Source organism: Oncorhynchus keta, chromosome 29 (genome assembly GCF_023373465.1).
Source record: "Oncorhynchus keta strain PuntledgeMale-10-30-2019 chromosome 29, Oket_V2, whole genome shotgun sequence".
In the NCBI taxonomy this organism is placed as follows: Eukaryota; Metazoa; Chordata; class Actinopteri; order Salmoniformes; family Salmonidae; genus Oncorhynchus; species Oncorhynchus keta.
Genome location: NC_068449.1, coordinates 888697 through 904890, shown reverse-complemented (window position 1 = coordinate 904890; position 16194 = coordinate 888697). Strand labels below are relative to the sequence as shown.

The window sequence follows — 16194 nt, the reverse complement described above, 5'->3', positions numbered from 1 at the left end:
ACTTTTTCCACAGCCTTATTCCTAAAATGGATTAAATTGTTTTTTCCCCCTCATCAATCTACACACAATACCCCATAATGACATCACAATACCCCATAATGACATCACAATACCCCATAATGACATCAAATACCCCATAATTACGAAGAAAAAAACAAGTTGTTGTTTTTGGGGGGTAAAAATGGAAATATGACATTTCCATAAATACTCAGGCCATTTACCCAGAACCTTGTTGAAGCACCTTTGGCAGCGATTACAGCCTTGAGTCTTCTTGGGTCTGACACTACAAGCTTGGCACACCTGTATTTGGGGAGTGTCTCCACGTTCTTCTCTGCAGATCCTCTCAAGCTCTGTCAGGTTTGGATGGGGAGTGTCGCTGCATAGCTATTTTCAGGTCTCTCCGGAGATGTTCGATCGGGTTCAAGTCCGGGCTCTGGCTGGGCCACTCAACGACATTCAGAGAATTGACCCGAAGCCACTCCTGCGTTGTCTTGGCTGTGTGCTTAGGGTCGTTGTCCTGTTGAAAGATGAACCTTCACCCCAGTCTGAGGTCCAGAGTGCTCTGGATCCTTGGTTTTTCATCAAGGATCTCTCTGTACTTTGCTCTGTTCATCTTTCCCTCAATCCTGACTAGTCTCTCAGTCCCTGCAGCTGAAAAACATCCCCACAGCTTGACGCTGCCACCACCATGCTTCACCATAGGGATGGCCAGGTTTCCTCCAGATGTGACGCTTGGCATTCAGGCCAAAGAGTTCAATCTTGGTTTCATCAGACCAGAGAATCTTGTTTCTGAGAGTCCTTTAGGTGCTTTTTGGCAAACTCCAAGCAGGCTGTTATGGAGGCCACTTCTCAGTAAAAGGTACGTCTGGCCAATCTACCATGAAGGTTTGATTGGTGGAGAGCTGCAGAGATGGTTGTCCTTCTGGAAGGTTCTCCCATCTCCACAGAGGAGCTCCTCTGTGGAACTCTGGAGCTCTGTCAGTGACCATTGGTCACCTCCCTGACCAAGCCTCTTCTCCCCTGATTGCTCAGTTTGACCAGGCAGCCAGTTCTAGGAAGAGTATTGGTGGTTCCAAACTTCCATTTGAGACTGATGGAGGCCACTGTGTTCTTGGGAACCTTCAATGCTGCAGAATAATGGAGGCCACTGTGTTCTTGGGGACCTTCAACACTACAGAATGATGGAGGCCACTGTGTTCTTGGGGACCTTCAATCTGCAGAATGATGGAGGCCACTGTGTTCTTGGGGACCTTCAATGCTGCAGAATGATGGAGGCCACTGTGTTCTTGGGGACCTTCAATGCTGCAGAATGATGGAGGCCACTGTGTTCTTAGGGACCTTCAATGCTGCAGAATGATGGAGGCCACTGTGTTCTTAGGGACCTTCAATGCTGCAGAATGATGGAGGCCACTGTGTTCTTGGGGACCTTCAATGCTGCAGAATGATGGAGGACACTGTGTTCTTGGGGACCTTCAATGCTGCAGAATGATGGAGGTCACTGTGTTCTTGGGGACCTTCAATGCTTCAGTGCTGGTACCCTTCCCCAGATCTGTGCCTCAACACAATCCTGTCTCTGGGCTTTACAGACACTTCCTTCAACCTCATGGCTTGGTTTTTGCTCTGACATGTACCGTCAACTGTAATGCAATGTTGACGGTTATATATTATGATTGCTAATGTGACGTTGACTGGCTAATGTGACGTTGACTGGCTAATGTGACGTTGACTGGCTAATGTGACGTTGACTGGCTAATGTGACGTTGACTGGCTAATGTGACGTTGACTGGCTAATGTGACGTTGACTGGCTAATGTGACGTTGACTGGCCAATGTGACGTTGACTGGCTAATGTGACGTTGACTGGCCAATGTGACGTTGACTGGCCAATGTGACGTTGACTGGCCAATGTGACGTTGACTGGCCAATGTGACGTTGACTGGCCAATGTGACGTTGACTGGCCAATGTGACGTTGACTGGCCAATGTGACGTTGACTGGCCAATGTGGCGTTGACTGGCCAATGTGACGTTGACTGGCCAATGTGACGTTGACTGGCCAATGTGACGTTGACTGGCCAATGTGGCGTTGACTGGCCAATGTGACGTTGACTGGCCAATGTGACGTTGACTGGCCAATGTGACGTTGACTGGCCAATGTGACGTTGACTGGCCAATGTGACGTTGACTGGCCAATGTGACGTTGACTGGCCAATGTGACGTTGACTGGCCAATGTGGCGTTGACTGGCCAATGTGACGTTGACTGGCCAATGTGACGTTGACTGGCCAATGTGACGTTGACTGGCCAATGTGACGTTGACTGGCCAATGTGACGTTGACTGGCCAATGTGACGTTGACTGGCCAATGTGACGTTGACTGGCCAATGTGACGTTGACTGGCCAATGTGACGTTGACTGGCCAATGTGACGTTGACTGGCCAATGTGACGTTGACTGGCCAATGTGACGTTGACTGGCCAATGTGACGTTGACTGGCCAATGTGACGTTGACTGGCCAATGTGACGTTGACTGGCCAATGTGACGTTGACTGGCCAATGTGGCGTTGACTGGCCAATGTGACGTTGACTGGCCAATGTGACGTTGACTGGCCAATGTGGCGTTGACTGGCCAATGTGACGTTGACTGGCCAATGTGACGTTGACTGGCCAATGTGACGTTGACTGGCCAATGTGACGTTGACTGGCCAATGTGACGTTGACTGGCCAATGTGACGTTGACTGGCCAATGTGGCGTTGACTGGCCAATGTGACGTTGACTGGCCAATGTGACGTTGACTGGCCAATGTGACGTTGACTGGCCAATGTGACGTTGACTGGCCAATGTGGCCAATGTGACGTTGACTGGCCAATGTGGCGTTGACTGGCCAATGTGACGTTGACTGGCCAATGTGACGTTGACTGGCCAATGTGACGTTGACTGGCCAATGTGACGTTGACTGGCCAATGTGACGTTGACTGGCCAATGTGACGTTGACTGGCCAATGTGACGTTGACTGGCCAATGTGACGTTGTGTAATTTTGATGGTAATAAATTAGAATCACCGTTACTTGCCAAGGACATTTACATATACCCAGAGTTTGACTTGGTGAAAGGCTGCTGCCAACAGTGGACAGGATCTAGAGCCAACAGTGGACAGGATCTAGAGCCAACAGTGGACAGGATCTAGAGCCAACAGTGGACAGGATCTAGAGCCAACAGTGGACAGGATCTAGAGCCAACAGTGGACAGGATCTAGAGCCAACAGTGGACAGGATCTAGAGCCAACAGTGGACAGGATCTAGAGCCAACAGTGGACAGGATCTAGAGCCAACAGTGGACAGGATCTAGAGCCAACAGTGGACAGGATCTAGAGCCAACAGTGGACAGGATCTAGAGCCAACAGTGGACAGGATCTAGAGCCAACAGTGGACAGGATCTAGAGCCAACAGTGGACAGGATCTAGAGCCAACAGTGGACAGGATCTAGAGCCAACAGTGGACAGGATCTAGAGCCAACAGTGGACAGGATCTAGAGCCAACAGTGGACAGGATCTAGAGCCAACAGTGGACAGGATCTAGAGCCAACAGTGGACAGGATCTAGAGCCAACAGTGGACAGGATCTAGAGCCAACTAATACCATGTTGTTGAGGATAGCGACTGACGCTGTTCCTTTCCTCCTCAGGTTCTGGAGAAGGTAGATGTTGAACAGAAGATGAGCATCCGCTTCCTGCACTGAGACACTGATTGGTTGCACTTCCTGACAGGACGGTCTCTCTGATTGGCTGGATATTTTACTACCACCACCATGCCCGCTGGAACATGACCTAAGCTGTGTCTCCCTCTCTGTCTCCTCCTCCTCCATACAGTACTAGCCCCTCCCTCTCTCTGTCTCCTCCTCCATACAGTACTAGCCCCTCCCTCTCTCTGTCTCCTCCTCCTCCATACAGTACTATGCTATCTCTCTGTCTCCTCCTCCACCATACAGTACTATGCTATCTCTCTGTCTCCTCCTCCACCATACAGTACTATGCTATCTCTCTGTCCCCTCCTCCACCATACAGTACTATGCTATCTCTGTCTCTCTGTCTCCTCCTCCACCATACAGTACTATGCTATCTCTCTGTCTCCTCCTCCACCATACAGTACTAGCCCCTCCCTCTCTCTGTCTCCTCCTCCACCATACAGTACTATCTCTCTGTCTCCTCCTCCACCATACAGTACTATGCTATCTCTCTGTCTCCTCCTCCACCATACAGTACTATGCTATCTCTCTGTCTCCTCCTCCACCATACAGTACTATGCTATCTCTCTGTCTCCTCCTCCACCATACAGTACTATGCTATCTCTCTGTCTCCTCCTCCACCATACAGTACTATGCTATCTCTCTGTCTCCTCCTCCACCATACAGTACTATGCTATCTCTGTCTCTCTGTCTCCTCCTCCACCATACAGTACTATGCTATCTCTGTCTCCTCCTCCACCATACAGTACTATGCCCCTCTCTCTCTCTGTCTCCTCCTCCACCATACAGTACTAGGCCCTCCCTCTCTCTGTCTCCTCCTCCACCATACAGTACTATGCTATCTCTCTCTCTGTCTCCTCCTCCACCATACAGTACTATGCTATCTCTCTCTCTGTCTCCTCCTCCACCATACAGTACTATGCTCTCTGTCTCCTCCTCCACCATACAGTACTATGCTATCTCTCTGTCTCCTCCTCCACCATACAGTACTATGCTATCTCTCTCTCTGTCTCCTCCTCCACCATATAGTACTATCCCCTCCCTCTCTGACCCCTCCTCCACCATACAGTACTATCCCCTCCCTCTCTCTGACCCCTCCTCCACCATACAGTACTATCCCCTCCCTCTCTGACCCCTCCTCCTCCATACAGTACTAGCCCCTCCCTCTCTCTGACCCCTACTCCTCCATACAGTACTATCCCCCCTCTCTGACCCCTCCTCCACCATACAGTACTATCCCCTCCCTCTCTCTGACCCCTCCTCCACCATACAGTACTATCCCCTCCCTCTCTGACCCCTCCTCCTCCATACAGTACTAGCTCCTCCATACAGTACTAGCCCCTCCCTCTCTCTGACCCCTCCTCCTCCATACAGTACTAGCCCCTCCCTCTCTCTGACCCCTCCTCCTCCATACAGTACTAGCCCCTCCCTCTCTCTGACCCCTCCTCCTCCATACAGTACTAGCTCCTCCATACAGTACTAGCCCCTCCCTCTCTCTGACCCCTCCTCCTCCATACAGTACTAGCTCCTCCATACAGTACTAGCCCCTCCCTCTCTCTGACCCCTCCTCCTCCATACAGTACTAGCTCCTCCATACAGTACTAGCCCCTCCCTCTCTCTGACCCCTCCTCCTCCATACAGTACTAGCCCCTCCAATCTCTGACCCCTCCTCCTCCATACAGTACTAGCTCCTCCATACAGTACTAGCCCCTCCCTCTCTCTGACCCCTCCTCCTCCATACAGTACTAGCCCCTCCCTCTCTCTGACCCCTCCTCCTCCATACAGTACTAGCCCCTCCCTCTCTCTGACCCCTCCTCCTCCATACAGTACTAGCCCCTCCCTCTCTCTGACCCCTCCTCCTCCATACAGTACTAGCCCCTCCCTCTCTCTGACCCCTCCTCCTCCATACAGTACTAGCCCCTCCCTCTCTCTGACCCCTCCTCCTCCATACAGTACTAGCCCCTCCCTCTCTCTGACCCCTACTCCTCCATACAGTACTAGCCCCTCCCTCTCTCTGACCCCTCCTCCTCCATACAGTACTAGCTCCTCCATACAGTACTAGCCCCTCCCTCTCTCTGACCCCTCCTCCTCCATACAGTACTAGCCCCTCCCTCTCTCGGACTCCTCCTCCATACAGTACTAGCCCCTCCCTCTCTCTGACTCCTCCTCCATACAGTACTATGCTCTTTTGCTGACCAAGGATTTGTTAGATAACATTTTATAGTTTGTATAATTTAGTCTCTTGTCTGTTCTGCCTTGCACCGCTGTGTAAACTAAAGGGAGTACTTGCGTGCCTTGGGTTGCTTTATGTTGTTGTCACGACTACGGCTTCTCACAGAGATTAAACCTTATGGCTTAGACCACTCCTTGTTGAAGTGGACCTGTGGTTATTACCAAGGCTCTACGTTATACCACCTTTCCACCTGTTTGTTAGATGTCGTGCCATGTAATGGTAAAGGTATCTTTGTTATTGTGATGTATTGTTAGCCAGGGCAGAACAGGCCAATTTATTTAAACTAACTTATCAATTCCATGATGAGGAAAACATGTTGCTGTTTTCTTTGTCAGAATGAATATGCAGATATATGACAGTAACATGCATGGGGGTTGTTAACGCTAACGAGAATCGATGTCCCTTCCTCTTCACTGAGCTACGACTTGTTTTTCTAAAACGAGGCTGCTTCCTAAAAGGCGCTCTCTTCCTCATAACGGAGAATTCATTTTGACTGGGTGCCATAGGATTCCCATAGTGCTCTGGTCGACAGTAGTGTGCACTATGTAGGGAATAGGGCTCTGGTTAACAGTAGTGTGCGCTATGTAGGGAATAGGGCTCTGGTCGACAGGAGTGTGCACTATGTAGGGAATAGGGCTCTGGTCGACAGGAGTGTGCACTATGTAGGGAATAGGGCTCTGGTTAACAGTAGTGTGCGCTATGTAGGGAATAGGGCTCTGGTCGACAGGAGTGTGCACTATGTAGGGAATATGGCTCTGGTTGACAGGAGTGTGCACTATGTAGGGAATAGGGCTCTGGTTGACAGGAGTGTGCACTATGTAGGGAATAGGGCTCTGGTTGACAGGAGTGTGCACTATGTAGGGAATAGGGCTCTGGTTGACAGGAGTGTGCACTATGTAGGGAATAGTGCTCTGGTTGACAGGAGTGTGCACTATGTAGGGAATAGGGTGCTGTTTGGGACAGACCCCTGAGCTGCCTCAGTCTCTGGCAATTGGAGCTTGGCGTCTCTCACTATTAATATACACAGACACTATTTTTTTTGTCGGGTTCAATGTTTTTGTCTCCCATCTGTCAATATCATATGGGTTAAATGAGAACCAAATGATCATGTTTTTATTTTATCTTACGGGTCAACCTACCTAGTTACTGCAAGTCAACTGGCCATTTCCCAAATGGCACCTTATTCTCTCTCTCTCTCTCTATATATATATATATATATATATAGTGTACTACTTTAGACCAGAGGCCTACGGGTCTCATATCCCTCTAATCCTGGGGAAATACGATGGCATTTGGAACAGCCTTAATTTTCAGACTGGATCAGACCGAGCCCCTCCCTCTCTCTGACCCCTCCTCCTCCATACAGTACTAGCCCCTCCCCTCTCTGACCCCTACTCCTCCATACAGTACTAGCTCCTCCATACAGTACTAGCCCCTCCCTCTCTCTGACCCCTCCTCCTCCATACAGTACTAGCCCCTCCCTCTCTGGTCTCGTGACTGTATGGCATCAGACCTAGTCCTGACCCTCTCTGGTCTCGTGACTGTATAGCATCAGACCTAGTCCTGACCCTCTCTGGTCTCGTGACTGTATAGCATCAGACCTAGTCCTGACCCTCTCTGGTCTCGTGACTGTATACCATCAGACCTAGCCCCTCCCTCTCTGGTCTCGTGACTGTATACCATCAGACCTAGCCCTGACCCTCTCTGGTCTCGTGACTGTATAGCATCAGACCTAGCCCCTCCCTCTCTGGTCTCGTGACTGTATACCATCAGACCTAGCCCCTCCCCTCTCTGGTCTCGTGACTGTATAGCATCAGACCTAGCCCTGACCCTCTCTGGTCTCGTGACTGTATAGCATCAGACCTAGCCCTGACCCTGGTCTCGTGACTGTATGGCATCATACCTAGCCCTGACCCTCTCTGGTCTCGTGACTGTATAGCATCAGACCTATCCCTGACCCTCTCTGGTCTCGTGACTGTATGGCATCAGACCTAGCCCTGACTCTCTCTGGTCTCGTGACTGTATAGCATCAGACCTATCCCTGACCCTCTCTGGTCTCGTGACTGTATGGCATCAGACCTAGCCCTGACCCTCTCTGGTCTCGTAACTGTATAGCATCAGACCTAGCCCTGACCCTCTCTGGTCTCGTGACTGTATGGCATCAGACCTAGCCCCTCCCTCTCTGGTCTCGTGACTGTATGGCATCAGACCTAGCCCCTCCCTCTCTGGTCTCGTGACTGTATAGTGCAGAGGCTCAGAACCAGTCTACGTACACACACACACACAGCGGTCTGTCCATGATCAATAGAACATTTTAAGACTCCTTGTGAATCAACCTAGATATATTGTAGTCTTGTATTAATAACATTACACACTGTAGAATGTCTTTCATTGTTTTGATGATCATCAGGTTAGTTCCAGGTACTTCTGATGGAGAGTTGAAGGGGAAAAAAAAAAAAACATTAGAATTTGATTTCTGCTTATGTAATTGAACCAGTAAAAATGTTAATATATTACAGAACGTTAAGCTATGTGTTTGTGGGTCTGTCTTTAAAAAAAAAATGATAACAAATGTATAGGTTCACCAGCTGCTCCTTGATGCTGGAAGTAGATATTTTCTTTTTCATCAGTTTTTATTAATCAACATGTGATCATCAAAGTCAAATGTACTATATTATATATATTATATCTTGTGAAATGTTAGGACAAAATTGTAAAAAAAAAAATAATAAAAAAAAACATGATTTTATTTAAATAAAAACATATGTGCCATGCTTGCTCAGAAATGAAATGTTTTGTTTAATTTTGGATGGCCTAATATCACATTTTATTATTGTACTAAGCTTAGCAATGGACTCCTGAGTGGCGCAGCGGTCTCAGTGCTTGAGGCGTCACAACAGACACCCTGGTTCATTTCCAGGCTGTATCACAACCGGCAGTGATTGGGAGTCCCGTAGTGCGGCGCGCAATTGGCCCAGCGTCGTCCGGGGGTAGGCCGTCATAGTAAATAATAATATGTTCTTAACTGACTTGCCTAGTTAAATAAAAGCCTCAAATGAGCTAATGTAGCATCTGGTTGGCGTTTCTACTCACACTACCAAATATTTTGGAAGCCCAGTGAGCAGCAGAGAAGATATAGCCAGATTGATCTGTCTAGAAACTTGACTCTTTGCCAAAGTAATAAAAAATGCGTAGAACTTCCGAAGGCAAGTTTAGTTACGTCACGGGCGCACTTCACATAGTAGGCGTTCCCTAACGGAAATATGCAAATAAATGCTACAACGCGCCAATAGGATCTCACTAGCTGGTGCTTGGCTCTGCTCACCTTGCTTGTTTTTTATTTTTATTTTTTATTTCACCTGGTAGGATAGTTGAGACTAAGTTCTCATTTACAACTGCGACCTGGCCAAGAATAAAGCAAAGCAGTGCGACACAAACAACAGAGTTACACGTGGGATAAACAAACAGTCAATAATACAGTAGAAAATGTATATTTACAGTGTGTAGGATAAGGGAGGTAAAGGCAATAAATAGGCCATGGTGGTGAAGTAATTACAATGCAGAAGATGGATGTGCAAGGAGAGTTACTGGGGTGCAAGATTAATAAATCATTCTGCCCCACTATGACATTTTTTCATATTTGGAAGTGGACAGGCTGTGGTCTCTTATGTTAGTTATATACACATCTTTGGTGTGAAGACAGGCGAAAACTGCTTATCCGATCACACATTGCGACCTTGGCAGGCAAAAGAAAAAAGCTCACGCGTAGAAACACGTCATTGGGTCTAACGGTCCTATATGTCGCCGAACTGCGCATGTGCATGACGTCAAATCAAAAGGCACTCCTGTATAAAGTTTTTTTCATTTTTTTTTTTAACGAAAATGCAAACTTGTCATTTTTTTATGCTTGTTTTACCTTCACGAGGTTGAATTAATAACACGTTGAACAACGTATAAGACATTGGCTCGGATGTAGGTTGTGCCTTTTAGTTGTCGAAGGAAGAATTGTTCACTTCTCTCATTGACTTCTCAAACACCGATCTGGTCTGTTTCGCAAGTGTTCCCGGAAGTACCGAGATGTTGCGCCTCTGGCTTTAAAAACTCTGTGTTATCAAGGACTCCATTATTAACTTCTCCATTGGATTGGTCGAACAGTGCAAAAGAAAACCTCCCCCTACAGTTGTTTTCTCTCTCGTCAACACCAGTATGCTGGCAATCTAGTTTCAGACGTTTTTTTATTTATTTATTTTTAACATAATTACAGTATTTTTAATGGGAGGAAAATTGAGGGGAGGGCTTTAGGATTTGTGTGACAGTTCAACAGCGCAATCTCCGTAAAGGGCAGTCAGACGGCTGAGGGCAAAACAAATCGTAGAACTGGTTCTCGTAAGAGCTCGCAAGGGGGTGTCAAATACGGACATTGCCCCCCTCCCCCCCGGGAATATAGCATTTACTGATGATGTTGGTGTCTGAAGAGTTTCTGTGAGTATCTTAATGATTATTATAGGATTAAAACGTAAGGGTTGTTGGATGACCAGTTTTTGCTGGGCAGTCTTTTGTTTACTTATGTAGCCATCTGCGAGATAATAATATGATTGCGGCCCTCAATTTGGGGTTTTCGTACATGTGTGCGCATCCCTGTGTGGTAATACTGATGGTATGTCAGGGCAGGTGGTTCGTTTTATAAAGTAGGTTAGGATCGTTCGTTTTAACAGGTTAGGTGAATTAACGTAGTGTCTTGGGAGTGTCTGAGGTTAAGGTTAAGAAAAGAGTTAGGCTTAGCGACAACGCTACGGTTGTCAACAACTGTTGTCCCCGACGCGGCCACTTTGGAGCTGTAGACCTACTCGGTCTAGTCACAACGGTAGAAACGGAAACAGATCATTAGCATCATAAACACCTGTACCGCCCCTCTCAATCATCACACTTGTTCCTGCATTAGAATGTCTTAAACATGTTAAGGTTTGTATCATTCACAGCTAAAGTTTGCCAAATAACTCTAAATCAAATATATAAGACCTGCTTCATATGCTCACTCGCTCCTGGATGGGAGAAATATCCTTTTCAGCTAATTCTTCTTGTCTGCTAAAATGAACAAACCGACAGCATAATATAATAATAATAATATATGCCATTTAGCAGACGCTTTTATCCAAAGCGACTTACAGTCATGTGTGCATACATTCTACGTATGGGTGGTCCCGGGAATCGAACCCACTACCCTGGCGTTACAAGCGCCATGCTCTACCAACTGAGCTACAGAAGGACCACATGGTGCATAGCCATATAATGTACAGTAGGCCAACTCATTCTGTTCTTCTGAAACACATCTCCTTCATATCATAATGTTTCTTTAGACCTGAAATAAGTAAATCATTAATTGTGATGGTGTGTATTCAATTGATTTATTAGACTTAAAAAAAAAAAAGAGGAATAATAGTGAAGACATCAAAACTATGAAATAACACACATGGAATCATGTAGTAACCAAAAAAGTGTTAAACAAATCAAAATATATTTGAGATTCTTCAAAGTAGCCATCCTTTGCCTTGATGACAGATTTGCACACGCTTGGCATTCTCTCAACCAGATTCATGAGGTAGTCACCTGGAATGCATTTCAATTAACAGGTGTGCCTTGTTCGAAGTAAATTTGTGGATTTTTTTTCTCCAAAATGCGTCAGTTGTGTTGTGACAAGGTAGGGGTGGTATACAGAAGATAGCCTATCTGGTAAAAGACCAAGTTCATATTATGGCAAGAACAGCTAAAATAAGCAAACAGAAACGACAGTCCATCATTACTTTAAGACATGAAGGTCAGTCAATCTGAAAAATTAAGAACTTTTAAAGTTTCTTCAAGTGCAGTCGCAAAAACCAACAAGTGCTATGATGAAACTGGCTCTCACGAGGACCGTCACAGGAAAGGAAGAACCAGAGTTACCTCTGCTGCAGAAGATACGTTCATCAGAGTTACCTGCCTCTCATGAGGACACAACAGGAAAGGAAGACCCAGAGTTACCTCTGCTGCAGAGGATAAGTTCATTAGAGTTACCAGCCTCAGAAATTGCAGCCCAAATAAATGCTTCACAGAGTTCCAGTAACAGACACATCTCAACATCAACTGTTCAGAGGAGACTGTGTGAATCAGGCCTTCATGGTCGAATTGCTGCAAAGAAACCACTACTAAAGGACACCAATAAGAAGAAGAGACTTGCTTGGGCCAATAAACACAAGCAATGGACATTAGACCAGTGGAAATCTGTCCTTTGGTCTGATGAGTCCAAATTGGAGATTTTTGGTTCCAACCGCCGTGTCTTTGTGAGACGCAGAGTAGGTGAACGGATGATCTCCGCATGTGTGGTTCCCACCGTGAAGCATGGAGGAGGAGATGTGATGGTGGGGGATACCTAGTCAGTTGTACAGGGAAAGGGGGACACCTAGTCAGTTGTACAGGGAAAGGGGGGGATACCTAGTCAGTTGTACAGGGAAAGGGGGGATACCTAGTCAGTTGTACAGGGAAAGGGGGGGGATACCTAGTCAGTTGTACAGGGAAAGGGGGGATACCTAGTCAGTTGTACAGGGAAAGGGGGGATACCTAGTCAGTTGTACAGGGAAAGGGGGTTTATTTTTTATTTGTTTTATCTTTATTTAACCAGGCAAGTCAGTTAAGAACATATTCTTATTTTCAATGACGGCCTGGGAACAGTGGGTTAACTGCCTGTTCAGGGGCAGAACGACAGATTTGTACCTGTTCAGCTCGGGGGTTTGAACTCGCAACCTTCCGGTTACTAGTCCAACGCTCTAACCACTAGGCTACGCTGCCGCCCCGGATACCTTGTCAGTTGTAAAGGGAAGAAGGAGAGTGATGGAGTGCTGCATCAGATGACCTGGCCTCCGCAATCACCCGACATCAACTCAATTGAGATGTTTCCGGATGAGTTGGTTGGATCACAGAGTGAAGGAAAATCAGCCAAAATGTACTTTGAAGAATTTAAAATATATTTTGATTTGTTTAACACTTTTTGGTTGCTCCATGATTCCATATGTCAAAATTAGGAAATAACACGTATTCTACATTGTAGAAAATAGTAAAAATGAAGAAAAACCTTTTGAATGAGTAGATGTGTCCAAACCTTTTGATTGGTACTGTATATCATTTCTCGTTATATAAAATATACGTTCCTTATGTTTCCAAAAACTGTGCCACAAGCGATGCCTTTTTTAAAGTTCAAAGTGAGCGTCGGGGATGTTAACAAAATTCCCCTGGCCAGACAATGCTATCGTCAATACGTGCTAAAGCAGTTAGCGACTATGAATTGGGGTAACCACAATAGCTAGCTAGCTAACACTAAACGTATGTAGCACGAATTATTGGTTGCCATTGTATTCCTCTCTAATGTGCCACGGGTTGTTTGCCATAATAGCTCATTTGGATCACATTTGTGGAAGGTCGTTTGTGCAACAGCTACCTATTTTCTTAGCTATATTTATATATAAATAAATGTCCTAGCTATATTTTGAATATTTGTATGTATGTTTGTCCATCCACAGGCTGCCTCTCCAGCTTCTAGACAAGATCATCTCTGACAGTGCAACAACCTGTCCAACATTTGACAAAGGTCAGTCCATAGCATAATGCTATGTAGCTAGCTACCAGCTACTAGCTACATAGCATAATGATATGTAGCTAGCTACCAGCTACTAGCTACATAGCATAATGCTATGTAGCTAGCTACCAGCTACTAGCTACATAGCATAATGCTATGTAGCTAGCTACTAGCTACCAGCTACTAGCTACATAGCATAATGATATGTAGCTAGCTACCAGCTACTAGCTACATAGCATCATGATATGTAGCTAGCTACCAGCTACTAGCTACAGCTACCAGCTACTAGCTACATAGCATAATGATATGTAGCTAGCTACCAGCTACTAGCTACATAGCATAATGCTATGTAGCTAGCTACCAGCTACTAGCTACGTACTTTGTCATTTTCTCATTTGTTACTCAAATCCCAAAACAGATGCGAAGTGAACAAGTTCCAGACTTCGTGGGGAAATGTCCAGACCGCAGCTCTTCACGTGAGACACATCCAGATTTGGGGTAACATCTCCCAGCTGTTCAGACCAGAGATGGATCAAGAGCTCAACCACTATTTCGGCAGAGAACAGACAGTGGATTTTACTGCAGGGATGTATGGGGATACAGGCGAGACTGGCAACTACAGACAGCTCCAGGCTGGACCTGTCTGTCCCCTCTCTCTCTCTCTCCTCTATCCTCATCTATCTGTCCCCTCTCTCTCTCCTCTATCCTCATCTATCTGTCCTCTCTCTCTCTCCTCTATCCTCATCTATCTGTCCTCTCTCTCTCTCCTCTATCCTCATCTGTCTGTCCCCTCTCTCTCTCCTCTATCCTCATCTGTCTGTCCTCTCTCTCTCTCCTCTATCCTCATCTATCTGTCCCCTCTCTCTCTCTCCTCTATCCTCATCTATCTGTCCTCTCTCTCTCTCCTCTATCCTCATCTATCTGTCCTCTCTCTCTCTCCTCTATCCTCATCTATCTGTCCTATCCTCATCTATCTGTCCCCACCACTGCTTGTAAACGACGATGATATCTGTCAAGTCGTGTCCTGTTAATTTCATAACTAGGGATCGAACAGAACATATGTCGGCTAGTTGGTAGAATCAGGCTTAATCTGTATCTGGGAAACAGGCCCTTGGGGTAGATTTATGTGTTGTACCCATAGAGTTAGGTAGATGTATGTGTTGTACCCATAGAGTTAGGTAGATTTATGTGTTTTACCCATAGAGGTAGGTAGGTTTTTGTGTTGTACCCATAGAGGTAGGTAGGTTTATGTGTTGTGCCCATAGAGTTAGGTAGATGTATGTGTTGAGCCCATAGAGTTAGGTAGATGTATGTGTTGTGCCCATAGAGTTAGGTAGATGTATGTGTTGAGCCCATAGAGTTAGGTAGGTTTATGTGTTGTGCCCATAGAGTTAGGTAGATGTATGTGTTGAGCCCATAGAGTTAGGTAGATGTATGTGTTGAGCCCATAGAGTTAGGTAGATGTATGTGTTGAGCCCATAGAGTTAGGTAGATGTATGTGTTGAGCCCATAGAGTTAGGTAGGTTTATGTGTTGAGCCCATAGAGTTAGGTAGATTTATGTGTTGAGCCCATAGAGTTAGGTAGATTTATGTGTTGAGCCCATAGAGTTAGGTAGATGTATGTGTTGAGCCCATAGAGTTAGGTAGGTTTATGTGTTGAGCACATAGAGTTAGGTAGATTTATGTGTTGAGCCCATAGAGTTAGGTAGATGTATGTGTTGAGCCCATAGAGTTAGGTAGATTTATGTGTTGTGCCCATAGAGTTAGGTAGATGTATGAGTTGAGCCCATAGAGTTAGGTAGATGTATGTGTTGAGCCCCAGGCAACATTTTCTATTTCATTAAGGGACTTTTTTCTTTTTCATTTGCAACATTTGTGGTCCACCACCTTCACTCCTTCCGGGATATGTGCAATATGGTATCTTATTACCTGTCATGACGTGGATATGAATATGTAATATTGTATGAACAAGTGACACGTTGTTTGAAAACAACAAAATTACCAACGTCTTCCATTAAGAAATATTTATAGTCTTCATATGCATTAGCTTGTTTAGAGGGACTGTGGTGCCAATATTATAACTAACCATGCATGCAGGTTTGCTGGTGTTGCTTGCAGGGTTGCTGGTGTTGCTTGCAGGGTTGCTGGTGTTGCATGCAGGGTTGCTGGTGTTGCATGCAGGGTTGCTGGTGTTGCTTGCTTTTTTAAATTAACCAAAAGGTTGCGAGGTCAAATCCCCGAGCTTGACAAGGTAGAATGTAGAATACGTAGAATGTATGCACACATGACTGTAAGTCGCTTTGGAAAAAGCGTCTGCTAAATGGCATATTATATTATTATTATTATTATAAGGTACAAATCTGTCGCTCTGCCCCTGAACAAGGCAGTTAACCCCACTGTTCCTAGACCAGTTAACCCCACTGTTCCTAGACCAGTTAACCCCACTGTTCCTAGACCAGTTAACCCACTGTTCCTAGACCAGTTAACCCACTGTTCCTAGACCAGTTAACCCACTGTTCCTAGACCAGTTAACCCCACTGTTCCTAGACCAGTTAACCCTCTGTTCCTAGACCAGTTAACCCACTGTTCCTAGACCAGTTAACCCACTGTTCCTAGAC

At 46.0% G+C, this 16194-nt stretch overlaps 1 protein-coding gene and 2 long non-coding RNA genes across 40 annotated transcripts in view; 2 read left to right on the top strand and 1 right to left on the bottom strand.

Annotated features, from left to right (window-relative positions):
- The window catches only part of LOC118362207 (calcineurin B homologous protein 1-like), a 33605-nt gene extending 29405 nt beyond the window's left edge, over positions 1-4200 (top strand). For both annotated transcript variants that reach the window (XM_052485484.1, XM_052485485.1), the window contains one exon: positions 3678-4200. In XM_052485484.1, coding sequence (XP_052341444.1) covers positions 3678-3731 — 54 coding nt within the window. In that variant the 3' untranslated portion in view covers positions 3732-4200. The remainder of the gene's footprint in view (positions 1-3677) is intronic.
- A 937-nt stretch (positions 4201-5137) lies between these two features.
- Positions 5138-8311, bottom strand: LOC127913466 (uncharacterized). 23 transcript variants are annotated; one of them, XR_008085619.1, is made up of 6 exons: positions 8181-8311; positions 8050-8137; positions 7874-8005; positions 7616-7833; positions 7297-7483; positions 5720-5837 (listed from the first exon to the last, which is right to left on the bottom strand). It is a non-coding gene; the product is annotated as an uncharacterized LOC127913466 (long non-coding RNA). The 23 variants fall into 23 exon arrangements; XR_008085625.1 differs by having other exon boundaries at positions 8094-8137; XR_008085627.1 differs by having other exon boundaries at positions 7616-7658; positions 7703-7833; positions 7874-8049; positions 8094-8241.
- Positions 8312-9961: 1650 nt separating this feature from the next.
- Positions 9962-16084, top strand: LOC127913465 (uncharacterized). 15 transcript variants are annotated; one of them, XR_008085613.1, is made up of 5 exons: positions 9990-10452; positions 13521-13588; positions 13995-14944; positions 14976-15673; positions 15758-16084. It is a non-coding gene; the product is annotated as an uncharacterized LOC127913465 (long non-coding RNA). The 15 variants fall into 15 exon arrangements; XR_008085614.1 differs by having other exon boundaries at positions 9991-10452; positions 13995-14909; positions 14941-15673; positions 15758-16083; XR_008085607.1 differs by having other exon boundaries at positions 9993-10452; positions 13995-14723; positions 14817-15673; positions 15758-16082.
- The last annotated feature ends 110 nt before the right edge of the window (positions 16085-16194 follow it).